This window comes from Gambusia affinis, linkage group LG07, assembly GCF_019740435.1.
Source record: "Gambusia affinis linkage group LG07, SWU_Gaff_1.0, whole genome shotgun sequence".
NCBI classification, from domain to species: domain Eukaryota; kingdom Metazoa; phylum Chordata; class Actinopteri; order Cyprinodontiformes; family Poeciliidae; genus Gambusia; species Gambusia affinis.
In genome coordinates this window covers 4,211,921-4,238,939 of record NC_057874.1, presented here as the reverse complement: position 1 = coordinate 4,238,939, position 27,019 = coordinate 4,211,921, and the positions used below count along the sequence as shown (strand labels likewise).

The 27,019-nt window shown below is 42.3% G+C and overlaps 2 protein-coding genes across 5 annotated transcripts; both read right to left on the bottom strand.

Moving 5' to 3' along the window:
- LOC122834063 (endothelin-3) lies at positions 1-8,636 on the bottom strand. Its single transcript, XM_044122168.1, has 4 exons — positions 8,390-8,636; positions 6,614-6,839; positions 2,242-2,397; positions 1-1,329 (listed from the first exon to the last, which is right to left on the bottom strand). Exons 1-4 carry the CDS (start codon positions 8,457-8,459, stop codon positions 1,242-1,244), a joined length of 540 nt encoding a protein of 179 aa, XP_043978103.1. The 5' UTR covers positions 8,460-8,636; the 3' UTR covers positions 1-1,241.
- znf831 (zinc finger protein 831) lies at positions 7,942-27,019 on the bottom strand. Of its 4 annotated transcripts, XM_044122165.1 has the most exons (5): positions 26,551-27,019; positions 21,305-25,276; positions 21,025-21,148; positions 18,296-18,516; positions 13,371-15,623 (listed from the first exon to the last, which is right to left on the bottom strand). In XM_044122165.1, exons 2-5 carry the CDS (start codon positions 25,226-25,228, stop codon positions 14,751-14,753), a joined length of 5,142 nt encoding a protein of 1,713 aa, XP_043978100.1. In that variant the 5' UTR covers positions 25,229-25,276; positions 26,551-27,019; the 3' UTR covers positions 13,371-14,750. The 4 variants fall into 4 exon arrangements, with proteins under 4 accessions (XP_043978102.1, XP_043978100.1, XP_043978099.1 ...); XM_044122164.1 differs by having other exon boundaries at positions 21,025-25,276; XM_044122167.1 differs by lacking the exons at positions 13,371-15,623; positions 18,296-18,516 and adding an exon at positions 7,942-8,069 and having other exon boundaries at positions 21,025-25,276.

The window sequence follows — 27,019 nt, the reverse complement described above, 5'->3', positions numbered from 1 at the left end:
TTGTTTTTTCCTTCTTTTATTTCGTTTGAAGACAAAAAAAAATCATCACAGAAGCAGAAAGGCAAATCTCGCTCGCTAACAAGGAAGGCAGCTGGTCATTTCATCTTAAAAGTAAAACCATGTTGAAATATCTCATCCAGTTTGAGCTGAGCACTGCCCAACAGGTCATTTGTCTAAAAAAATTGTACAAAAGAAAGGCATCTCTTATTTGGAAATTAAGTAAAAACAAAAGCTTGTTAAATTCATTTGTCCAGTTTCTAATGCAAAATAAAAGACAATACAAGGCCCATCTGTTTAAGTACAAAATAAATAGAATATACACAAAACCACCAAACACCAAACGGAACTGATTTAATATTCTGGTGCAGCTTAACAAACAGGTAGTGACACATTTGACAAATTTGGTCTTCCATGTTTCCTCCAGTTGTTCTCCACTGATGTCACATTTAATTCAACCTTTGTTAATCCAGGTGAGCTACTGAGAATGAGTTCTTATTTACAAGAACGACCTGAGAGGTCATAAGGTCACCAGAAAGCAGAAACATTTTCAGACTGTCAAGTAAAAAGGCAATCAGGTGTGTTTTCAAGCTCATCTTGCATTGCTTTGGTGTGGAGCGTATCGTCAACAAATCATTTTTTTCAGCCGTGGCCCTTGACAAAAAGTAATTAAAACACTCCTGTTTGAGAGAAACGGTTACCGCTGACTATGAGTTGGATCATGTTAATATGGATACGACACCATGACAACCAGTTCCTTACGAAACCGGGTTCTCTGAGACAGACAATGTCAACAGGAATCACCACGCATGTCATTTTATACGTACTTAATGTGTGTTCAGTTCTAAATGCCATAAAGTCTCCTGAAAACATATTGTATTGAGAAAAATACTCGGATTATAGGTGTAAATGAATTGCTGACGTTCGCTCGCCCCTGTTCTTCACTTTTCATAAACATCGCACATGCTTTCACGCACGTCCGTAAGATAAAGATATTACATGCGACATCCTGGAATGATGAGCCGTGTGAAACACAGTTACAGGTGGATAAATCAGACTCCACTGCTGTGACACAGTGCAGCCAGAGAGAGAGAGAGGGAGAAAAAGAGAGAGGCAGAAGGGACAGAAACCCCTGCTGGAAACTCTCACTTTCATTTTTTTCCTCTGCACCCATGTCCTCACCTTGTCATCTACAAGGCACCAAGAGATTTTCTCCCATCCTTTGGGACTAAAGGTAGGTCTGTTCATTTCAGAGTCCACTCCCTGACCCCTCTGTGGAACGGGGGCGTCCTCTTTTTTGTGTTGGGTGTAGCAGGGGGTCTCCTCATCTGCCTGAAGTGAAACAAAACACATTAAGAGGCACATCTTGTCTTTGTGTTTTACTTCACAGTATATGCACCCATCTTCTTCATTGCATTAACCTACATAGTCGAGGCAGACCTGGCAGTTAGGTGAAAGTATATAGTATAGTATGTAGTTTGGATATAAACCCCTTGCATGCTATTATTTCATCCAGAAGAGCGCTTTACCCCGGATGGACTGTTCTTTTAACTAAATTAAACCTGCAGATGTAAGTATTATTAATCAGTGCAGTGCGCCGCAGCAAATGGAAAAAAAACGCTAAAGACTAACTCAAAATCTCTCGTGTTTTTCTTTTTTCTCGCTCTCTGTGTCGGCTACCAGTGCTCTCTCTATGTCGCTGGGCTACACTATGCACAAACTTGTTGCCATAGCAACTGACAACAGCGCTATGCATCAGGATTCAACACTAAAAAACCGCTTAAACATTACCCACACAAAGAACAGAACATTTAGTGGACTAGCTACCGCTGCTATTAGGCAAGCTAACACAGCTTGATTAGCTAATTTAATCACCTGCTCAAATGTCGCAGTGTCTGTTTGGGTCGCCTTTTATATTAACTGAACCCAAACACAAAATTCTGCAGCACATCTTCATGTTACGGTTGTCAAAGTCAAGCTAGCATAACTGACATACTTCCCTCTCTCTAGGTATTTTTATTTAATTAAAACAATTCCCTGATCTTATTGTCTAGTTGTGGTACCGTTGACAATTAGTAGCAATAAATAAATATATCAGACGATAATATTTTAGATTTAGCGTGTTATGTTAACAACTTCACAGCTAAAACCAATGCTAGTCACAGTCAGCCAATTCACACCTTTAATTCTCCTGAAGGCAGCATTGTTAGAGAAATGTCCTTTATTGTGGGGAAATCCAGTTACCTGTTCGTGCAGAAGCGGCTGCACTCAGAGTCCGTATGCAGCGTGCACGCGCACCGCCTGGTGGCTGCGCTGCTCCTGTTGCTCCGAGCCGTCCGGACAGAGCGCTTCGTACGCAAAGAGCCTGGGGAACTGGCCATACCGTAGGGGACCGTGTGCCTGCCAATGGAATCAGTGAACATTTCTAAGTCAACAAGTAAGTGCCTTTGTGCAGGGGTTGTTTCTGATATGGGTGATATGGGCAACCGCCCAGGTCGGCATTTTGCGTGGGGCGGAATGAGCTCAGAAACCCCACTGTGCTGACCCTGACCTCCCTAACTTAAGACTATAAACACAGTCAGAGATTTACTGTGAATGAAAACCTGGATCACTGGTGGAGCAACACAAGCTCTTGCCTTCTCATTGTTTGTTTTGGCAACGCCCATCAGAGCCTGCGAGGAAGTGAGTGTGTTGTACACAGCATAATTTCCACTATTTCCTGACATTTTTGGGATAGTTTTTAAAAACTGATGTTCTTTCCAGAGGTGCACTGATTTACCGACGCTGATTTCCTTCATTTTGGGAGATCGATGATCGACCAATACTTACACGTGAAGCCGATCGTGTCCTCTGATCTTATCTACCTCAGCAAAGGTCTAAAAATTAACCGCTGTCCTCTTCTGCTCTGCTGTGGGGGAGGTTTGACTGGTAGCCCCGCCCACCAACATGTCTGCACATTTCGTTTAGCAATAGTCACCTCACTGATGCAGACTCAGTCACCATATTTAGCGACATTTCAGATGAAAAAAAATTGGCCAAAATCAGAATTGGTAGGTCAGGCTTTTTAAAGATCGTTAATCTGTAATCGCGCAGGAAAGAGCAATTGGTGCAACGCTAATTGTTTATGCGACCTGAACTATGAGGCGGTTCAAAAACAAGGTTTACTGGTCAAAACTGCTTTGATAAATGGAGATGTGCTGTAAGAGCATCTGTTTCCAGAGGAACGGAGACAGATAACCTGTGGTTAAACAGTATTGTTCACTTCAGGGAGGATGATTAACTGAATTCTATGTTTATAGTGACACAGTAATGAGATGTTTCTACGCTGACGCTCAGGTAGTGAAAACTCAAACAGGTTCTTTACCTTTTTTGGGCTCATAATAGTTTTGCTGGAATGTTGGACAGATGCGCTGGTTCTGATGGCAGCGTGACAGAACATCCTATAATCTCACTACAACGCACCATAAAACCCGACCTCCTCGACTCATTGTGACATTCCTAACAAGGACGCGTCATAAACGTTGCTCTGCCCAGAATTATTCACACACCTGTGCGCATCTATGGAAAGATCATGAACAATGTAAAAAGAGAGTATACTTTAAAAAAATAATGACATTTGATCTATTTTTAGCTTTTTTATTTGTACCATTCTTGATAATTAGTGCCAGTGCAGCAGTGAAGCAGTTCTCATAATAACTGAGCAGCTTTCAGCTTGTCTCCTCCCCACAGATTCTCTGTCAGAGTCAAATCAGGACTACAAAACCTTCCTACTAGAGGTGCTTCGACTGCAGTTTTCTGGCTGATTGCCGATTCCGATTTTGGCCGATACCAATTTTTTTTTGTCCGAAATGATGTTAAATACGCAAGAAAGTTGCTGATTTGCAACAGTGGGGCGACTGTTGTTAACTGCAAACATGCAGACATGACCTGGTCATAAACATAAAGCGGGGCAGTCAAAGCTACGATGAGTTGGGTAGTAACTAGTTACATTGAGTTGAGTAATGTTTTTTTTTTATGTATTTTTAGGAATATTTTTACTACGCTGCACTTTTTAATTTTACTCGAGTGATGAACAAACATGTTTAAACCAAAAACAAAAAACAAAACTTTCCACCTAACTTTATATTTTGTTCCGTCTAATTCAGGACTTGCAAAGATTTTTTACCAAATACATTTTTACCCTTACTTGAGTGATTTCTTGGACGGCTACGTTTTACTTTTACTTGAATAAAAATACGTTGAAGTAGTGCTACTTTTGCATGAGTACAGGTTTTGAGTACTTCTCTGCTCATTAGCAGAGTGCGTTAAAGCAGTCACTCTCCCTGGTCAACATGTCCTCTCTGAATCTCTGGCGTACGTTACCTTTGTGCTGGCAACACCTGTCAGAGTTTCAGGCCGAAAAAATTGTCTGGATCATTTTTATGAGTGCAGCGCATCCCCGCAAATAATTCTGGGACTTCCATGATTTATTAAGGTGGACCAAAAGAATCCCTTTTATCCATCCGACAAACAACAGTAACAGAGACGATAAACGCTGTGGTCACCTGCTGCTGGTATGCAATATTTCCAAGAACTTCTTGGCACCTGACCTTACAATCTGACCTGTTGGAGTGGGGGTCAACACTCTCTCTTTAAAGCTCTTTCAATATTTGTTCGTATGAAAGCGGTTCCAATAAAAGACTAAAACCAACGGCCACAGAGAAGAGTTGCGGTATCAATTTGTTCTGAAATTACAGAGGAGTCAACCTTTTCACCATGTAATAAAAAAAGACTCACCAATGAACAATGAAGAGGAGTGAAGCCAGAAGGTTAGCTAACCGCTCACAGCTGTGTGTACTTTAGGAGCTCTTCCCTAAGGGACGTAAAAGCGCAGGTAATTCATTTTAGTCTTCCCAGATATGTTCACCTTCTCACACCCTCCCATGTGTGCTGTGCATCTTTAGCTACAGCTGTTCCATCGTCAGGCAGAGCAGAGAAATGCCAGTGATAGATGTGCGGAAGAGTAGCGCCACACGAACTACGGGAAACAGACGGCCTCTCGCCTGATTCACTTCTTCTCCAGAAGAAAATAGAGTAGGAAGTTTTCCTTCATGTGCATAAAGCTGATGTGGCCTGATGGACAATAATTAAGGGTTCTGCCGATTTATTGATGCCAAAATCCTTCGTTTTGGGGCATCTGTGATCGGCCAGTACTTACACGTGAAGCCGATCTCATCTGCCTCAGCAAAGGTGTAAATATCAACGACTGTCCTCTTCTGCTCTGCTGTGAATGAGGTTTGACCGACAGACCGGCCCCACCAGGTCATTGTCTGCATGTTTGCAGTTAACAACAGTCACCTCACTGTTGCCAACTCACAACATTTTAGCTATATTTAGTGACATTTCAGACAAAATTAAATCGGTTTCAGAAGGTCAAGTTTTTTAAAGATCAGTAATTGAGAGGAAAACTACAATCGATGTGTCAGACTGTTCAACATGCACCAATGAGACAGTTTGGTCAGATCCTCGGGTCCAAAGAAAGAGAAATTCATCATCATCATCATCATCATCATCATCATCATCATCATCATCATCATCATCATCATCATCATCATCATCATCATCATCATCATCATCATCATCATCATCTGTGTTGCTGTGGGACAAAGCTCCCTGTCTGGATGTGAAGCCTGAAGATGCTACTGATTCTGAAAACTAAACTGGACTGTCTTGGTGGTCTCACTTCAGTCCAAACTGACAAGAGACAGATGAGTCCATGTCACCACCCCTTCTCCTTCTCTCCTCTACCCACTACCCCACCCAGACGTCTGAAGTGAGAAAGACCTGCTCCTGCTGAAAGTGGATCCAGCTGGGATGTGAATCTGCTGACTGTGATCATGGATCGAAAGGCATTAAAACCGATTCTGTGGCTGGATATGAAAACACCAAACAGACGAGGAGATCCACAAGGAAGTATGTTGAGCGAGGAGAGACCAGAGACTCTGAAAGACTGGATCTACCGTCAGAGCTCTGGTTTCTATTTAACGCCAGCAGCACAAAAGAAAAAAAGTAGTGAAAACAGAAAAACAGAACAACGAGAGATCAAATCCCAAAGATTTTCTGCAGAGATTTGAAAGTCCAGTGGACTGAGCCCGGCCCACGCTCAAACAGCCTAATGTTTTCCCATTTTTCCTCCAAATATTCCAGAGCCCCCTAGGGGACATGCGTTTTTCTTTAGCGTACTCTCGCTCTAAATTAGCAAACACATTCTGTGTGCAGTCACAAATGTCATTTTAAAATCGCACATATGTACACCTTTAAAGAGTCTCAGTGAAAACATGTTTAATACATTTCTAACTCTTTAGTCCAAAAAAAAACATGACGGAAAATCCAGATTATCAACAAATTATTTCACTTTTAAGATATTTTTTCCATGTTATAAGTAAAATAATCTGCCAAAGGAACTAGCACTTTTTCATCACTATTAAGGAGTCATTTACTTATAAGTTATCTTTGCCTCATTTCAAGTGTACCACTATATTGGTACTAGAAACTGGACCAAAACGACTTGGTAGGATTTTGTATTTTTGCAGTGAGCTGGTGGTCAGATGGGAAGCTTCTGAAAACAGACTCTTACTCTGGTGTGTTGATCCAGATGATGTCCAGGTGGCAGTAATACACACACTCTTTGTCTTTGTAGGTGTAACACGTGCACCTCTTGGCGCGCCCCCTCCTGGCAGTCAGCGGGTCATGGGCAGGGCGGTCCTGAGCTTCAGAACCAGAGGGGATGATGACCTGGTGCGGGGGGTCGCCCAGGCTGACCTCTCCTGACACATCCTTCCTCTGGCTCACAGATGAAGAGCCTGCAGGACGACACAAAAGGTATTCTGTGTGGAATCAACAGACACTCTAGGGCTCAGACTGCAGCAGCGCAGTGCGGTTTCTGATGGTGGACCCAAATGCAGAATGGCAGAGACGTCGAATAAATGGAGAATGTTTAATGACAAAGTGATGGACAAACTTAGAAAAATCACAGGGGAGCACAGGCAGCCTGCTCTGAAAAAACCCAGCAGGGAAAAAACCCAGCAGGGAATACAGGGAAGAAACAGGTAAAATAACAGGATATAACGGGGAAGTAACGGGAGGAACCAGGTGAGAGGAGAAGAGGCGCTTAAGTACTGGGATACTGGTTCCCAGTTCCTCTCACACCTGGATAATAGGTTGCAGGTGTGAGGAGAGAGAGCAGACGGCAGAGAGAGAGAGGAAGAGACACAGGGGTCTAGGAAATAAATCTAACACTAAAGAATAACTAGATCTAAGACACATAATAAAACAGAAACAAGGCTGATCCGATCAAAGAGACTGAGGAACACAGAATTAACAAAACCAACTCAAACATCCCAACAAACACCATGACACTTTTCTATCACCACAGAAAATCTACACACCATCTTCAAACTTAAATCCACATCTGTGGACTTTCGAGAACACAATGTTTAATGTTTTTAGAGAGGGTGAGATTCAGGGTCCAGAGATGTCCCATAAGTTCGGTTGTAATAAAAGATAAAAATGAATAAATATATAAACAGCCAATCTTAACATCATCTATTGATTAGTTCCGGCTGAACCAGCATTGGTTTTTTTTCTGACTTTTAGTTCTTCCATTACCACTCTGTGAGTTTATAATAATAAATGATAAATAAAAACTAACTTAATTTGACTAATACAATAATATTTAAGAACACAACAGTTATCTCAAACTTGTATTTATGTGGCCTTGTGAGCCCTGAAAGTGGTTATGACGGGCTGGTCTTGGCCCGCGGCCCTCGAGTTTGACACGTGATCCTGAGTAGAGCAATAGAGTTACTGTCAATCAGTGGAGGGCACCAGACACAGAATGCATCACAGGAAACTGAAGACAAGAGTCCAATAAAGACAGAGCAATCAAAGAAACAGGGCGTCGTGACAGCGATGATGTTCAGACGATTCCAGGTCCAGCAGTAATTATCGACAGTCGATAGTTGCCACAATGCTGATTTAGTGCTGCAGGAGGTCAGATTGCTGGATCCAGGTATCGTCCTGCGTGGGGACAACTATTCACAACACAGAGTTGGTGCTCTGAGCACTGGACCACTTTTGCACACATCCAGACTTTAATCCGCACACATACACAACCTCATGACCTCTCAGTCTCATGAGCTGCGAACCCAAAACAAGACACCTTTTTACCATCCTTGTACATTAGAAATGCAAAGTAATTGAGAATTTGCTTCTATACATTTTGGAACTGGAGACTATGTTAAATATCCTTAATAATAATAACAATAATAATAATAATAATAATAATAATAATAATAATAATAATAATAATAATAATAATAATAATAATAATAATAATAATAATATATCTTACCATTGGTTAAAGATGCCGTCACCACTATAACGAACAAAATTCCCACGTCAACCCACAGACGGTCAGCCATAGAAACAATAGAAACACGAAGCAATAGAAACTGAAAGAATTTGGAGAGGTCAAAGGTCGTGGAGGTCCAGACGCGCTGATTGCAGGCTCCTGCTGATCCTCCCCAGATATCAACCTGTGACCGGCCTGGAGATCCGCTGCTGCCGCTCTGTTCGCCTCCAAGGCTCCCCTTTATGACCTGCTCTGACAAGCTACTGCAGGATTATTCATGCTTCCTGTCTGGATTTTCAAAATAAGACAGTCTCAGGAAAGATAAGCACGCAAGCCAGCAAACAAATAACTTCAAATTTAAAAAAAAAGGAGATAAAACCACATTATCAAGCGACGGCGACGACACCCATTTAAAGAGACGGTCCTCAAATTACAGCTAGCTGTGAAAGTCGTTTGTTTTTCATATGGAAAATTTTACAAACACTTCAATGTTTAAATGTTACAATTAATTTTGGATAACAGGATTTCAAAGAAGGTTTCCCAGCACTGTTGTGTTGCAGCTGCCTATGTCTGAATTTTACTGCTACTGCAAAAATACTAAATCTTACCAGTACTTTTGATCTAGTTTGTAATGCAAATATATTACTCTTTAAATAAGACAAAACGAACTTATAAGCACATTTTCAGCAAGATGTAGGAGCTTGTTTTAAGTCAATAATTTATTAATATTGATGAAAAAGTGCTAGTTCCACTGGCAGGTTATTTCACTTTTAACATGGGAAAAATGTCTTGTTACAAGTAAAATAATCTGACATCGGAACTAGTACTTTTTGATCAATATTAATAAGTTATTTGCTTAAAATAAGTTCTTAAATATTGCTGAAAAGTTGTTTCAAAGTTAGTTTTGTCTTATTTCAAGTATTGTACGAAACATGCACTAAAAAACTAGAGCAAAATGACTGGGCAAGATTTCATGTTTTTTCAGTGTGCTGACTGGAACATTAACTAGTTTAAGGATTTTGTTTGGAGGTTGTTGTTTTCTTACCTGTGTTTATATAACTTGAAGGGTTTTCTGTGGTGCTTTTTTTTCCACATCAAACAGTTTGGTAACATTTTGACAACTTGTAAAAGTGAGTCACCCTCTCAAAACGGACAATCCATCCATCAAAAGACTGCATTCATTCATGTCATCAAAATGTAAAATCCTAACATCATATCTTCATCGTGATGGTTCACTCTGGAGATGGTTCTGAATGTACAAAAGGTCAGATCTCAGTGAAAGTGTCTGAAAATGTTCAAGACAGAGGTGTACAGTATTTACTCAGCCATCCGAAACCTGAACGTAGCTGTAAACAATATTTCAGTACACACTGGAGCTGAACTAAGGGACACACTGTGGACAGATGATGGCTGGTTAAATATCACTTCATTCATTCCTCCTTTATCAGTGAAAGCTGAGGTTTAGCTGAGAGAAATCGTTCTGTTTGGGAGACATTTTCCAGGTAAAGAAATGCATAGACAACCTGGTCACCAGGTCTGTATGCACTGACTCAACCAATAAAACGAGGAAGTTACGTTTGACAGCATTCAGAAGTGTGGTTCATTATGACGGAGATGACATAAGCAAACGAGGACGTCCAAATACAGAGAACAGAGAACTGTATGGAGGCAGCTGGTGAGTGTACTAAAGCATTTCTATGACCTAAATGGGACGTATTTATTTTCCAGACATAAATGCAGTGCAATCAAGTAACTTTGTTTCTTTCGGCTGTTATAAAAATGCCCTCTGTCTCTTGATTTTTTTCTCCCCATCTTGCTGTTTCTTTTGTTTTGATATTCATCTGAACCTCTCAGCTGATGTCTGACTTTATTCAAATGTTTTTCATTTCAACTCCCCATAAATCTCCAGACAGCTGAAAGTGCCAGAAGTCACTTGTGCCCTGAGTGTTATTGAAATACTCCCAAACTCTCCAAAACCCTTTAGCCTAAACACGTCTGTTTGATCATCACTGTATTGTCAGAAGAAACCTCAACGCAGTCAAACAAATCAAATTATTGCTGCCATATGGTATTTTGACTCAGTATTTCAGAAGTTAACCTGTTTGTGTTTTTGGACTCTGAATAGCAGCTGGATGGTTTTAGGATCTGCACCAAGCAACCATCAGTAGTGTTGCACTTAAAGTGCCTTCAAATCTCCTCTTTTTTATTTACTGTAGACTGTTCAATATCCCACCTATTCTCCTGGGAATGAAGTTGTTTTATGTCTTTGGGAACCAAAGTTATACAGCTTTTATCATTGTATTCTGACCCAAAAGGCCTGCATTGTCTCCACCACCGCACAATTAATCAACACAGAAGGAAGAGGCTGATTTGGGTGCATTTCTGCAAACCACTGTCAGCAACTCTGTGCAGGCATGTTTAAAATGGGCGTCACCCCATGACCCCACATTGTACACCAATAACTAAAAGACCAATTCAGGCAAAGGAATAAAATATATTCAACTGAGAGTTGAGCAAAGGGCTATCAGTCAGATCACAGTTTGTCCTAAAGCCAAAGTAGCTTCCTCGTAGATGAATCACTACCCACAATAGATCAAATATTGTCTTTTTTTTCTTTACAATTGAGCTGCAAATCTTGTTCTGATAATATTTCGTATCTGATGTTTTGTTGTGTGAGAAGACCTTTTCTAATCCCATTTCAACCCTGCTGACTTTTTGTTCTGGTACCTCTATTTTTGTTCTGCTCTGGCTCCCTGTGTTCCCATTTGGTTTGTTCTTTGTAAGATTGCTTTGTTGTTTGGACTCTTTATCAGTAAATCTTTCATTAAGATCAGTTCAGGATCTGAATGATGTTGGGAACTTTCCCACTCCCAGCTGGAGAGTTTTTATTTATGTTTTTACCTCTGTGATCTGTCATTTGGTCATCCAGAGTTCCCACATGTGTTTCATGTAACCTCCCTTCTTTGGTCATAAAAATTCTTGGCCTGGGATAAATACTTGTTTTATGTGAAACAAAGGAATTGTTAGTTACGAGGAGGAATTCAAAATGTTTTGAATTTATGTCACTTGGATGTAACCTAATTCAAGTAATGATAAGAAACGTTTCCATTCATGTTATCTATGTTTCTCCCCTTCCTGAATAAAAGGCCTTACTTCTGATCATAATGGTTTGTTATATTAAACCACCTTTTTTTCTGTGTAATTACATACAATGCAATTTTAATTCATTCTGCAAAATAAGAATTTGGTCTTAATTAAACTGGGATTTTAGTTTTGATCTAAATAGCCAGTCATAATTTTAATCTAGATGCATTGGTTAACTTACCTCACAGCATGACGTTTGAAATCATTTTGGATGGGAATTTGACCACTCCGTCCACCCAAAGCCCCAACCCAACCTAAATGAAAATGTGATCTTATTTAAAATCCAAGAAATCAAGCTCAATTTGATTCCACTTATTGGAAATGAATTTTTCCAATTCTACCTATAAGTGTGGTCAAATGCACAGTCAGAATTATGCTGGAGATCCAACATGCTAAGATGTAGCTCTGGTTCCCTGTCTACGTTATTGATGCTGTTTAAATAATTTTGCCTCTGTGTGACCTGGAGAAATCCACAGTAAATTCAAACTCCGTTCATCGAATCCTTACTGTAGTCATGAGCTCAGCAGGTCCAAAAACTCACTAAAAACCTCAACTTAAGATCAATGAGTGATCTGGAACACATTAAAACTTCAGGACCCAAAACAAAACGAAACACTTCAAAAGCAAGAAATGTTTACCGCTCCGATGTCTTACTGTTTCTTCCGTGTCGCAAATAATAATGACCTCTGTTAACATTTGGAATAAAACAAGCCTAAGCAGATGCGCTGGCGATGAAGCAGATTTCCCCCCTGAAATCCCCCGTCAGGTGCAAAACGTTTTATGACAACTGACAGAGGGGGAAAAAAAGCAAATCAACACGAGCAGAAGCTGTGATCCGTCTTCAGGAATGTTACACATGCACACACTTCCTGTTGTTAGTGGTTTTATTTTACCTGCTGATTCATTCCAAGACTGACACTTGGACAGGGACCGAGGCCCTCCAGCCCCCTTCTTCTTCTCTGACTGGCGGTAAAGATTAACTTTGCAGATATTTGGCAGCATGTGGACATGATTCACACAAGCAGGTGTTGTCTGGGACTGTAATAGAATTCACTAATAAGTGGGTGTCACTGTGGGAAGGTAGAGACAGATTGGTTTTATAGGTGCTGGGTGTGTGAGGAGTGTGTGGGCAGAGGTAAAGTCAGTGGGTTGAGTTAGCAAAGGGGCTGCATCTTGATTTCAAAGAGACATGCGATCATTTCTAGTCCAAGTAAGTGAAGCTGATCTGAAACAAATCTATTCATACAGTAGATCTGTTCAAATCTGTTCATAACAGAGAGCGGCTGCATATTCAGATGCCCGATTATCTTTTTTATTGTCTGCCTCCAGCTTTACCAACATAATTTGTTCTTGTTACATGAAAACTACCATATCTACAAAGTTTAATTGCAATTAATATCTGACTTATATTCACAATTTGATTCTCATCTCCCTTTAGGCCTCCATCTGGGATTTCTCAAATTGAGCTTGATTACTTGGATTCAATTTCAGCCAAGAAAATGAGACAATGAGGAGTAGTGAACAATGACTGCTGTTTTTAGAAATGCAGTCTGGGGGCTGCTGTGGTGGTGCAGAGGTTAAGCACAGCGACCCACATTGCAAGGCTTTAGTCCTCAATGTGGCTGTCATAGGTTCAATTCCCAGCCAGGTGACCCTCTCTCCCTTTACCTATTTTCCTGTCTGAGCATTTTCAAATTAAGGCCACTAGAGCCGAAAAAAGAGAAATGCGGTCTGTTCATGTTTGTAGTTTGACCGCGGCAAGAAGAAATAAACAAAGCCATTCAGTCGGTGTTGGCCACACTTCCAAATGTTGAGCAATTGAAGCCAGAACAAGAGGAACGTTTAAGACATTTTATTATTATTACTGGCAAAGATGTCGAGACCTCACTCCTCATGGGGTTGTGTACAGCGCACATAATTTCTGGCAAGCTCCGTCGAGCCGGGCACATTTCATCCATCACGGCCAAACATTAGCGATTGGTTCAAGTCAGATCCTGTTGTTTTAAACTTGAACAGGTGATGCTTAGCCTGACCCAGCAGCAAAAGTAAGAGGCAGGTTTCATTCTGAACAGGTCAACATTTCACAAGGACTTGAACTGAAAGTCATTAGGTTAGATTGAGTTGGTTTGGCTCAGAAGTGGGAGCTCAAATGGTGTCACAGCTTAGCAAGATCTACTTGTAAATCTGACAACCAGAAGGTCTGGCTAATCCTTGTGATGCTTGTCTTGCTATTTTTAGAAATACAAGCTCATAATATATATTCCATTTTATGGGCTGTGTTGACAAATAGTGGCTGGTACATATGTGTGCCAAATCAGCTGTTATCAAAACTGCTAATGAGTATCTTGTACTTTCACGTTTTGGGATATTTTGTTTGTAGGGGTGCACCAATTTACTGGCCAGCCAATTTCCTTAATTTTGGGAGAACGGTGATCGGCCGACACTTACGTGTGAAGACGATCTTATCTACCTGTTTTAGGCCTCGGAAAATGCCTGAGAAGGAACCGCTGTCCTCTTCTGTTCTCCTGTGAGAGAAGTTTAACTGAGAGACCGGCCCACCAGGTCATGTCTGGAAGTTTGAAGTTAACATTAGTCACCCCACTGTTGCCAACTCAGCGACTTTCTTGCTATGTTTAGCGACATTTCAGACAAAAAGAAATTGGTATCGGCCAAATTGGGAATCGGCAGATCAGGCTTTAAAAGATCAGCCATTAAACTACATTCGGTGTGCCCGGATTTGTTTTACATGTCTAGTAAAACATCAGCGTGTGAATGTGTGTGTGAACGGGTGAATGACTGAATGTAGCGTGAATCGCTTTGGGGGACTCTGGACTTGATAATGCGTATGGGCCATTTACCATTTGCATGTGCTGTAGCCATGTTGGTTGCTGTCAGAAATCTGTGAGTAGGATTTGCATTCTCAAGTCTACAATGTGAATACATTCATAAACCACCTGAGTTACCATGAAGTAATATGTTTGGAATCGCAGCTTCATTTACTCTTTGCAGTATTAGCACAAGATTACTCTTACAGTCATACAAAATATTTGCCCCTATACAAAAGCCATATAAAAAAATCCATATGTGCAGTACTGTTTCTTTTGCCACTGAATTAAATCATCCACTGTTCTTATTTTTCCCTCCTGAGTAGTTTGCCTCAAAAAAATATATACAGCAGCAAAAAACCGTCTGTAAAATAAGATTCTGTCATCTTTTACTAGAGCTCAATGATGAGTTTTCCTTCGTCGTCACTGCTGCTGGTATCTTCTGTGTTGTCTTGAAAGCTTGGAACGGGTCGTACTCCACTGGGCAGACAGTCTGAAGACTGGTAGCCGGGAAAGGACCCGATCATGAAAACGGACTGGTATTTGCTGGTAATGTCAGGCCTCCCAGAGTTAGAGCTCTGACTGGTGAAGTCATTCAGTGAGTCCATGGCGTCCTGCTTCTTTTCAGGTTCCAGAAACGAAAATGGCTGAGACGGAGACTCAGTAATCAGGTTGTCTGGCAGCATTCGGATGTCCCCGGTCATCTCACCAGTACCTCTGCACTCTTTGGGAACTTGGCTGAAGTACGTAGAGGACAATGTTCTAAAATCTGGTAAGACGCAAGAGTTGCTTTTACTTTCTACAGTGAAAACATCACAGCTGTAGTTACCGGTGGCGGTGCAGCCTTGCTGAGCTGAAAAACCGATGGCGCTTCTTGTTTGATCTTGACTTGAGAATGACTGCAGGCTGGGCTCAGCACATAAAAAGACACTCTGTGTTTCTGATGTGGAAATTGGAATCGGAGCATCCTGGCTCAGATTTGATTCACACGAGACCTGCATCTGCTGGTCGTAGAGGACGATGCCTCTGTCCCAGGTCTTCTGTGGCGAATAGAGATGGTTGATTTCCAGTGGTGGAGAGTTCAAAAGGCTGAAATGAATGCTGTTGGCAGGAGTGTCAGAGTTATGTGAGGTGTTTGGGGCTTGACGAAGGTTGGGTTGAGGGCACTCGGACATACAGGAGTTCTTCTGGGAAAGAGACTCTAAATGCTGTTCTGACAGACAGGAGATTTTAGAGGTATCCACATGGAGGTTTGTTTCTTCTCCCTGGAATAGAAGAATAGAAAGGAATTAGAGTCTAACAAGAACACCATGGGGTGCCCAGGCAGCATCTTTTCCCCAATAATGGCAGCAGTGAAGTGTGCAATTGAAACCTGCAGGAAGACCCAGACTCTACCGCAACTAGTCACAAGATCCTCTGTCTGAATAATTTAAAATAGTCTTTCTAAGTAAAGTTTCTAAGTGAATTTAACTATTCCTTATCCTTCCACAGATCCTCGTCACTGAACAGCTCCTACAGCAGGAACCCTGGCCCTTCTTACTCAAAACTGTGCGCCACACAAAACCTTAAGAGACTCCAACACCATCATAATATTGGGAATGAAACAGTTAAACAACCTCTTGGTCTTATTTCTTTGGTCCACTAGTCAATTGTTGATAATGGTTCCTCAGTTATGCTACGTCCTTGACTTTATGGCATATCTCGAAAATACCAATGAACCGAGGACATTTTCCCCTTTCACAAACATGTCTGTGTGTAAATAAGTTTGCTCTTTGTGTTGTTGCTCCATTGTTACCCCACTTTTGAGAATCCCCATGTGTCTTTTGAGATGTTCATAAAGAAAAGCATAAAGGTCTCTCCATAAAATCTCCCGTCATGGCACCACTTCCCTTCAAGAGCTAGAACATTTTATCAAACACCAATTCCTTAAACATTTGAACTCAGTTTCATAAACACTACAGCTTGCAGAAACCTTCTACTGAAGCTCCATTTAAAAAAAAAATCTAATGTTCCCTCGCTCCCTTTCTTTCCAACCCTCCTTCCAGTACCGGCCAAGTTAAGGTCAATGACCTGTAAAGAGTAAAGTCTTTTACCACTTGCCCCTTTTCCAGCTTCCTGTAAACTAGACTGCTTGTCAAATCCACCAACCTTACTTTGCTAATCGTCTTCCAGGGTCACTGCTTGACTTCTTGCTCTCTCAGGACTCTGCTCAGAGATACTTTTTTGTTTCATCGACTCCCCTGATAGGAGCTCCGATTGTTTTATCTTAAACGGACCTTGAAGAGCCAATAGATCTCGGACAGTCAGCAAGAGCTAATTCTTACATTGGTTCAAATTTCCTCCATATATATAGAAGACTCAATTTTATCACAATCAAGGTTCTTTCCACAGTTTGCCACTCCAGTGCTTTGCTGATGAAAGACTATCCAGCCGTCATTGAGATGTCTAGAGCCAAATATTTGACACTCTCGCAACGGTGGTGAAAGGTGACTTTATTCCTGATCCTTGTTTCATTTTATTCAATACTCCCCCACTTAAACTGCCAAATATGCATCAACAGCGAAATGATGCATATTTGGCTTCACAACCCTCTGAGAGACATGCACAGCAGCCTCTTCAAATGGAAAAATGCTCAACCTCTTCCTGACCTTCGCTGGCTCAAAGAGGTCTTGACACATGTGAAACTTCAAAATATTACATACTCTCTTGCAGGTTCTGGCCAGGCACGTATAACAATATCTGGTTATTTAGATCTTGTTCTAAAAGATCTAAAGAAAAGAATATTTTCTTTTCTGGAATGTTTAGACAAAACAACCCAAAGTGATCACAGCCCCCCAGGTCAGCCGTTCACTATGCTCTTTCTTCTGCATGTGAACCAAATATCAGTGAAGAAGATTTATAGAAATAACCTAAAAGAGAATTAAATGAAATTGCAGACGCGCTTTTCTTCCAGTGTGTATTTTTTTAAAACTTGAAGTTTATAAAGCAATCTCAAGAATTGTGATATCCTGGTTTAGTTGACAGTTGCCTCCCCGTATTATTGATATAAGGAATTACTGGATGCCTTCAGGTGGCATAAATCAACCTGCCCCTGTGTGTGTTTCTGCGACTAAACTATTTACTAAAGAGTCGTCTTGTGTAATTCATTTTACTACTTTCTACACTGTTCTGACACATGGGCAGGTTCATGTGTCTGTTGTGCTGCAACAGTGTCTTAAGAAGACATCTGCTCCCACACCGTCCTCAGATAGCAGCATTCTAAATATGTGAGTGATTTGTGGACGACTTGAGCTGAAGCTGTAATTAAAACAATAAAATCCACAGGACGAATTCCAAACTGGAATAAGTCATCTTATAAACTTGTTTTTTATTTTATTTTGTACTTTAAATGATACAATGAAACTAAAGGGGTAAAAAAAAAACATCCATACACTTTTTGAATACATAACCATTTAATACCTGAGTGAAGTTGCCCCCACCACCTGCTTCAAATCAGACAAAAATTGGTGTCAAACGTTTGTACAGCAAAACATTTTGTTTGTGCCTTTATCATCCATCCATCCATCCATTTTCTGTTCTCTCTTGTCCCTAATGGGGTCAGGAGGGTTGCTGGTTCCCATCTCCAGCTACGTTCCAGGTGAGAGGCGGGGTCACCCTGGACAGGTCGCCAGTCTGTCGCAGGTGCCGTTATCACTTCAAATATATTAAGGAATGTTTCCAGAGGTCATGAAAGGTCAACCAGCCCTCCTCCACCCCCACCTTCTTCAAATCAGATAAAATTGGTGTCAGTCAACTCGACTACGTTTGTGCCTTTTGACCTTGAAACTCTTAGCTATTAGTACATTTCGAACACAAACGTTGTCTAGATTTCTTCTAAGAGTGTGTGTTTATGTTTGATTCAGGCACCGAAATAATAAGCAGTGATTTTCCTTCTCACCTTACTCCTGCTCATGTCTGCTACAGCCACTTGTCTGCTGTAAGACTCTGGTCCTTTGTCTGACTTCGTCAGCCCGTCGTTTCCCTGCTCTCCCAAGCGTTGGTGTTTTCTCTCTGGCTCCCCCTGGTTGTGCTTTGGTCTCCAGTCCGTGCTGTCTGGCTGCACAGGTGTCTCGCTGTGCTCCTGTGAGTCCAGATCCGTCTGTGCTCCATCCGTGATCCCTCAGGCAACAAAAACAGACACAAAGAAGTTATTCTTATTTTTTTTTAAGGTTCAGGTTTAACTGGTAGAAGGCTGCAGGTAGGGATCAGGATTCAGAACGCTATGAAAAATAAATCAGCTCGTTCGCTCATAGTTGCTCGCTGTGACCTATCCACAAACTTTCTGGATCAAAATGCAGGAGCCAGGTTAAATCGTAAGCACACTAGACGTATTCTTCGAAGGAAAAACGAGGAATTTTGGCCCAACCATTTGCAATGCAAATGTGATATGCGTACGTCGTGACAGCGATGATGTTCAGACGATTCCAGGTCCAGCAGTAATTATCGACAGTCGATAGTTGCCACAATGCTGATTTAGTGCTGCAGGAGGTCAGATTTCTGGATCCAGGTATCGTCCTGCGTGGGGACAACTATTCACAACACAGAGTTGGTGCTCTGAGCACTGGACCACCTTTGCACACATCCAGACTTTAAACCGCACACATACACAACCTCATGACCTCATGACCTCATGACCTCATGCGAACCCAAAACAAGACACCTTTTTACCATCCTTGTACATTAGAAATGCAAAGTAATTGAGAATTTGCTTCTATGCATTTTGTGGGTTCCTCAGATATCAAGCTGTAAATTCTAATGAACATTTAACAATGGAACTGGAGACCATGTTCAATATCATAAATCCAGCTTTTGGGAGAAAAGGAGAAAGAAAAATGATAAATCCTGCAAATGGAAATTACTGTGCTTGTTGTAATTTATCATGCGATTAAAAGATTTATAGATTTATTGTTTATTGTTGATTGTTCATTGCAACAGGCCTGCCTGAAAGGTTGTCTACCCTTGACATTTTTATGTAACGTCCTGCCTACAAGAGAAATGTGGGAACTTCAGCAATTACTGGGGCCTGGAGAGACAAAAACAAAGTCCTATATTCTGTGATGAAATATTAGAACCAGAGTGTTAGCCCTGGGGATCCTGGCAGCAGTCCACTGTCTTTTAATTACAGAAAAATAGCACGCAAAAGCTGCTTTTGATTGTTTCTGTCTGCATTCAGAATTCCTGACAAACATGATTTTTCTAGCTCCTGAAATTCAGGAACCAGAAAAAAGTCATTAGATTGTGCTGCCACCTTGTGTTTGAATGGGTCTTCTACCTACATTTTGTTCAGGAACTGAAATCATCACTGTTGTAATATACAGTTCTCCTGAGCTGTTTGGGTACTGCTGGACACCAGCTTTACAGATATTAAATAAAACAATGACAGAAAATTCATCAGACTCGGTCAGATCCACCATGACAGACGAGAACAATCTCATCCATCATGAAGATGAGATTGTTGACTGAAGACACTCAAGTCAAAGGGGAGACTGAGTGTCTTCCCTTTGAGCCATTCCTGATTATTTTGCTCATCAAATAAGTTTCTTTACTCATTTTTACTACACAGATGCACCATGTGAGCAAAATCTAGATGAAAGTCATCATTTTAAAACTGGTGATGCATTCGTAACTTTTACTTGATACACACCCGTGTCTAAATGTTTTTATTTATTTTTATTTTTACTGTAACCAATATTTCAGTTAACTTAAGCCTTTTTAAACGTCTGTTCCCATGTATTCAACAGAAAAATCAGGTTTCTTTTTAAACGCCCTGCTTCTGTAATCAGAATTCAGATCATTTGGAGAGGAAGGCTACGTTCACACTGCAGCCTGAAATGACCAAAACCTGATTCATTTTCTAACTTTATGCAACATGTGTCTGATCTTTTCATGACAATTTGAGCAACACAGATAGTGTTTTTTTTATTATTTAAATTTTTTAAAAATCTTTTTTCAAATTCGACACAGATTACCTGTCCTGAATCCGACACCTATGATCTTTTCAAATGTGACCTGAGTCTACAGCGGCCAGGTCGCGTTCCTCCGGCCTGAACGTCATTGATACTGGACAGACGTCACGGGACTAATCTGCTTCCTGATACGCGTGCATGTCGGGGGGAAAACAACAACTATGGCGGATGAGGATTAAGTTGTTAATGTGCTGGCTCCGGTCTTACAGCGTTAAAATCGTAAGATATGCTCCGCCATTAGCATCCACGTTTACATCCGCAAACACTTCTTATTTTTTATGTCGTTTATGTGCAATAGCATCACATGCTCTCTGTGTGTGACGTTATTGCACCCCCTACTGCTCATGCGGGACTCTTTTGCAGTTCACACAGAAGATCACATACAAGTCGCATATATTTGGAAGTGTGCACGTCCACAAAAAAATATCAGATTTCATATGAGGTCGGATTTGGGTCACTTCAGGCTGCAGTGTGAACGTGGGCTAATTATCTTCAAACTGTGCATGTAATGGCAAGTGATGTACATACATACTTGCAGTAAGTTGTTTGCTCTGCTGTAGTTATCAATGCACTTGAATATAAAAATATTTCAATAGCATATTCCTGCATTATGTAAGACATAGCACTCATATGGTTAACATAATTACTCTGTAATACATACCTGTGGTGGAGCCCTGGAAGCTTGTAACGTCTCCGGGTCTTTTCATGTCAACAGGAGCAGGCTGTAAGTTAAACTGACCCGGAGATTTTTCTGAATATTCTCTTCTTATTACATTCTGTATTTCCTGAGGACAATATTCCATCGAAGGAGAGGAATTGTCAGAAAGCTCCACTCTGCTCAGTTGCAAGTTTGTATGTTTGAGTGAACTCTGACTCATGGATTTTGTAGGTTCCATTTGATGACTGTGAAAGACAAATGCTTGAGGGTTGAGCTGTCTTACCACATTGGGGTTACTGTTGGAAAGTTGAGAGATTGATCCATCAATGCCTGCGTCGCTGTTGGCTTGTTTGAGGAACTCTCCACTCTCTGTCCTACTGATTTTGCACGCCAAAGCTCCACCCTGACTGTTCAATGCATTTGCGTTACACAAGGCTCCTTGATGTTTCGCTTTCTGTTGGCTTTTGTCCAGAGGTTCAATTTTCATGCTGCTCTGATTTGCTGGACTGGTGGAAAATGATCTCTCACAGATTTTCTGTTGACCTGTTCCAATTTGGTTGATCCTCTTGGTGGATAAAAATTTCTCCTCGGCACAAGTGTTTGGAAAGAGAACTTGTTTAGCCTCTGAAGTGTGGCTTCCTCCTGAGTTTTCACCTCTGACTGAAGCAGAGGTTGCCATAATACTGCCTACAGAATTTCGGGTTTGTGTGACTGTGATTAAATGGCCACTATTGTACAAGTGCTGGGATGGTGGTTGAGGAGGGAAAGATTTGGTTGATGATGCGGTTCTGTAGGCATCACTATGTTCAGTTTTTTCTTTCACCAGCTGCACAGACTGTGGAGGTGATGCTCTCTCAGAGTTAAGTCTAGATAAATGCTCCTGTCTGACACCCTCCTTCAGATCTTTTGGTTGTTCTTCTACTTCTGTGACATTGCTAATTTTCATTGAGTCAAAAGTTTGAGTCTTACTCAGGGCACCTTCTGGGGTCATGACTTCAATTTCACGTAACTGTGACAGACTAGGGCCAGACTGACGTTCAATTTGGGGAGCAATAAGAGCCATCTGCTCATCTGATATGATTTGAAGACAGATCTGGAGGTCTGCTGTGTGAACATGAAAAACATTTTGAGCTTGCTGGTCATATGGCACAACGCGACAACGTACAACTGAGGCATTAGAGTCAACATTTGCTTTGTTTGTGGGGTTTGCCAGGATTGATGCTGTTGACAATTGCCTGTCTCCCGAAGTGTTAGAGCTGTGGTTAGACAGATGATGCGAAAGGCCTGTGATGGTGGCAGCAGATGTCTGATTATTTCCTGTGGGCAAAGACACAGCAGGAGCTGCAGTTGCAAGAGATCTGGGTAAATGCTTATGCATAGAATCGCTTGCAGTTTTTGAACAATGCAACAAAGCGCTGCATAATCCACTCGAATAATCTTGAAAGCAGCTTGTGGTTATCGTGGTTGTTGCAAGCTGCCTTTGCATGGCAGATACATTAGAAGACAAAATATGGGTGTGTTGTGAAGTTTTAACCTGACACATACTTGTAACTGTGCGAGAGAAGGCAAGGTGGTCTTGTGTTTGCATGGACGGTAAGGTGTTTTTAGATATGTTTTCACAAGACGTCACTAAGGTTTGGTCGCTGGGACTGGGACTACAGTCATCTGTTCCCTTTGGTTTACTTTGATCTTGTGGCAAGGACACAGGACCAGGTTCATGGGCATTGGGTAACTTCAACTGATACTTGGGGAGGAAGCTGCTCTTTGCAGCAACAGAGACTGAAGTAGATGCTGAAGTGCTAATTTGGGAAACATTTGCATTGAGTAAGCATGGCAAAAAGAGGGTTCCTTTGAGCCCTGGAGAATTTGGGATTTCTTTAGCTTGGACATAAGTACGATCTGTTCCCTGCGTAGGTGTGCTCACAGTGACAGACACATGGTGCTGTGTCAGTGTGTTTGGCGCAGTCTCCATCTCCAGAGGGGAAATAATTTTTTCACCAGTTTTCTGCTTCTTCCTGTCAGATGGAATGTGGGCTTCACAAAGCTCTGTCATGGAGTCAGAATGCTGTGGAACATCTCCTGATCTCCCCGTCTCTGTTTGATTGAAACACTCTGTTCTGTGGACAGGCACGGATCTGGTGGCAGATAAAGGCAATACTGACAGAGACAAATGTCTCGTAAGTGGAGCCTTAGTGGAACTATTTGTTGAATGAAGGTGACATCTTTCTACATTTAGATCCACAGAAGAGACAAGGGAGAGATTGGCAGAGAGATGGCCTGCTGTTGCATTTCTGGTTGAGAAGTTTACCGTTGAGCCCGATCTTGTTACTGTTTCTTTTTGAACCATGGAGACCCTTTTCTGTACACCCTGAGCTGCCTCATGAACCAGGTTTGTCAAACATTTCCTGCCTTTGAGAGCAGTGGAATCGCCACTTTTGTCAGGATCATAGAGCTTTTTAAATGTTCCACCCCCATACATGTACCACTTGTTGTAAGCAAACTTCTGTGCTTTCTTCCTCCGGACCTTTCTGCTGCCTCCAATAATGTCACTGGCATCTCCTTCGCAGCTGAGACTGCCGGTGCACGCCTCCTCCACAGATGAAGTTGTGAAGAGGCTGTCTGTTGTGTGGTTGCAGTCTACGGCTGTCTGCCGAACTAGTGGGTGGTGAGAAGACGAGTGCTGGTTCACAGGCTTCTTCAATAAACCTGTTGGGTTGATCTGGCCAGAGCTTCCCCTGCGGATGTCTGTTGCATAATCACTTTGACTGGAGGAGGTTGGGCTGCTTCTCTCGGGCTGCAGAAGGGTAACACTGAAAGGGAGTGAACTGCTGCGTGTCAAGGGGGCATGCTCTGTGGTAGAGGAGCACTGAGTGGGCACAGAGTTGAATAAACCAGACTTGGTGTGTCTCTGCATCCCAGTATTCTGGCCTGGGTTAATCTTTATGTCAAAGTGGAAGGAGTCCTTGTAGGTGTATGGCATGGGAAGGTCAATGCTGCCCTGCTTTGACAAAACAGTTTTTCTTGGCCTTACATTTTCAAGGTGCTTGTCCTCCACAACAGCCGAGTTGTCTGAAATCAGCTTCGATATCCGTTCCTCTAGCCTCTTATGCACCTGCTCCCTTGCTGCGTCTTTTTCATCTCGTCCACCAGGTCCTTGTTCTGAACATAAATGTGTGTTCTGGGTTTCTTCAAGATGTTCCCTGCTAGGTTTAGAGAGGGAATCCACACAGTGTTCAGGTAAGACACTGCTGGGACTTGGGTAGTGGTCGCTACTCTCGCTGAAGCCAGAGTCTGTACTCTCATGACTCTGCGATTTCCCTCTGGACACAGATCTCTCCCACTGTTTGGAAAACAGGGTGGCTTCCTGTCTTTGAAGCTGGAGATGCCGACTGATGGTCAAAGATTCTTTTGTATTTTCTGTCTTCTGTTTATCCCCCGCAACAGTCAGTTTGTCACTCCCATTTGTTTCTGTTCTGGGAACCGTTGGGCTTGTCTCTCTCTGTTCAGAACTTTGAGTCCGAGCAGCAGGAGTCGGGCTCTCAGTAGCACTTAGCGTAGCATGCTTCTCCTCGCTGCCCAAGTCTTCGCAATGCTCATCGAGAGACAGGCTGGAGGAGCAAGTCTCTCTCGAGCTGGACATGCTGTCCAGGCTGCCCTGGTTGCTCTGCTCTGACTCGGATGATTGTCGGGCATGTGCCTGAGTCCGTCTGTGTTTGTAGAGGTTGCTCTGAGTCTTGAAAGACACTCCACAGGTGGTGCAGGGGTAAGGTCGCTCCCCAGTGTGGCAGCGGAGGTGCTTCTCCAGGACACTGGGCTTCATGCAGTCACGTCCGCAGTGAGGACACACATGTTTGCCCGCAGATTTGGGTTTGGCAGCAGGAGTCGGAGTCGGAGTTGGAGCAGCAGCAGCAGCAACAGCAGCAGCAGCTGCGCTCGGTCCCAGTTGAGGCTGCAGTCCACCGGCGAGATGCAGAGTCAGGAAGGGAAGCGTCTCCTTAGAGTAGAGAGGTGGCATGGCCAGACGGAGTGCATTTGTCTCCCGCGCGTCTGCAGGGTGTTGAGGGTAAGGCTGCATCGGCACGGCAGGAACTGTCTGGATGTAAACAGCCGTTAGAGGTGCCTGGATGTCCATCCTTTTCTCTGCCTGTGCTCCGACAGAGCCGGTGTGCACCGGAACACTCGATAGTGTCGGCTTTCTGGTCTCCATGGCAACGCTCCAGCTGTCGTGATGTACCAGCGTCGGGTCTCTAATTACCTGAAAGATAAACACATTTGTTTTTAGTCTTTTTCTTTGCCTTTGCTCGAAAGGGCTGGTGGATTTATTCAAGCAGACTGCTTTAAGTCTCAAAGTGAAGAAAGCAGCAGTGATAAAGCAATGTGATAAAGCAGCTAATGAAGACAGATTTGGCTGAATCCTTTGGGGCAGATGGCAAAACCAGTCTTCATTTCACATTATGATAAAATCTAGGAATAAATGTTTGCCACACATGTCCAACCATCCTGCAGCATCCCAAGCAAAAGTACATCCATTTGCTAATTACATCACTCTGGTGATGAGTAATGGTAACCATGATTGCAGAGAGGAGCGGAGGCATGTGCAGATGGGAGGGAATCCAGTGAGAGACAAGTTGAGAAGAGGGAGGCAAACATTAAATAAAAATATATGAAGGTGGGGGATGTGGAACATTCCAATACTCTCTCGGACATTAAGAAACCTTAGTCCCCCCCAATCAAAACATTAGCTGCTAACGTTAGCTGCCTGCTCCAGGCTGCAGACTGGCTGATGCGTTTCTTATTTTATCAAAGCGTACACGTCTCCCACATGGGAAGCATCATGGGGCATATTAGGAGTGAATGACATTTCTTTTTGTTCCAGTGTGGCGGGTTTAAAACCCACAGAGGTACAGTTGGCGTGGAGCTCAGTCTTTTGTTGGCTGTGAAGCATAAGCACGCCCACACTGCATGAAGACTTGTGTGGTGTTGTGTACAGAGGGAAGTTTGCTTCTGATCACATTGAACAAAAAGCCTTGTGTGCATAGACTTCTCTTTCTGTCATTAGTCACAGTGCGCAGATGTGGAGCCGAATGCGCTTTCACTTCCTTATCACCATGTAAATCACCTCGTATTGTTTAAAGGGCTGTAGCAGAAGCTTTGCAAAGGTTTTGTTCTGTTTTGCTTTGCTTCTATCTCCACTGTGACTTTGAATCTTGGTTTTCTCCTGTGGAATTATTTTACAATCAGCTCACACTCTCCTTTGCTCTGGCAGTTCAGTCAAAAACATTAGCCAGTATTTGTCAAATGAGAGAAAAAATATGGACTTTAATCCACTAAAACGAATACAAAATTAGGAAGGAAACAAAGAAAGAATGGAAGAAAGCCCATCTTTGTTGATGTCAGGCAGCGAAAGCAGGAATAAAACAAAAACAAACAAGAGTACATGTAGTACCTAACTGTGAGTGATAACTCAGAAGAGTACAGGAAAAAAAAAAAAAAGAAAGTGCAGGAAACATTTAGGTAGAGTTCACTCACCGCCCTGACTGGTGACAGAGCCCTCTACACAGCCTCATTCTGACTGCAACCGCTTGCTTCATGTTCCTCTCCAATCTCATCTTCTCTCAGCTCCGAGACAAGAACCGTTTCTTGTGATGAGGAAGCGGAAAACATGCAAATGAGAGCGAGAGAGAAAGAAAGACAGAGAGAGAGAGAGAGAAAAAGAGACGGAGAAGATGCACACTGGTGTGGCAGAAAGGAGGAGAGTCCTGGGTGGGTGTGCTGGCTGTCAAACAAAGACTTCCGGAGGATAAGTTGAAGTCAGAGATTGCACTAAGAGATCAGCTGGACCGCGAGGCTCATTAAAACAAAAGTGTTTGCCGTGAAATGAAAGCGGGAGCTGCCGGCGGAGGAAGGGCTGCAACAAAAGCAAACTTACCCTTTCGGCGGCTGACTTTTACCATCAGCAGTTTGAGGCAGCACCTGACTTCTCTCTGCCTCGCATGCT

Excerpts from the sequence above, each read along its gene's own strand:
- znf831 (XM_044122164.1), bottom strand. The coding sequence starts at position 25,228 with ATGGAGACCAGAAAGCCGACACTATCGAGTGTTCCGGTGCACACCGGC. Across the intron at positions 18,517-21,024 it reads CTTCCAGGGCTCCACCACAG|GGATCACGGATGGAGCACAG; the intron begins GTATGTATTACA and ends TTGTTGCCTGAG. Across the intron at positions 15,624-18,295 it reads CAGACATGAGCAGGAGTAAG|GGAGAAGAAACAAACCTCCA; the intron begins GTGAGAAGGAAA and ends CTTCTATTCCAG.
- LOC122834063 (XM_044122168.1), bottom strand. The coding sequence starts at position 8,459 with ATGGCTGACCGTCTGTGGGTTGACGTGGGAATTTTGTTCGTTATAGTG. Across the intron at positions 6,840-8,389 it reads GACGGCATCTTTAACCAATG|GCTCTTCATCTGTGAGCCAG; the intron begins GTAAGATATATT and ends GTCGTCCTGCAG. Across the intron at positions 2,398-6,613 it reads ATCTGGATCAACACACCAGA|GCACACGGTCCCCTACGGTA; the intron begins GTAAGAGTCTGT and ends TTCCATTGGCAG.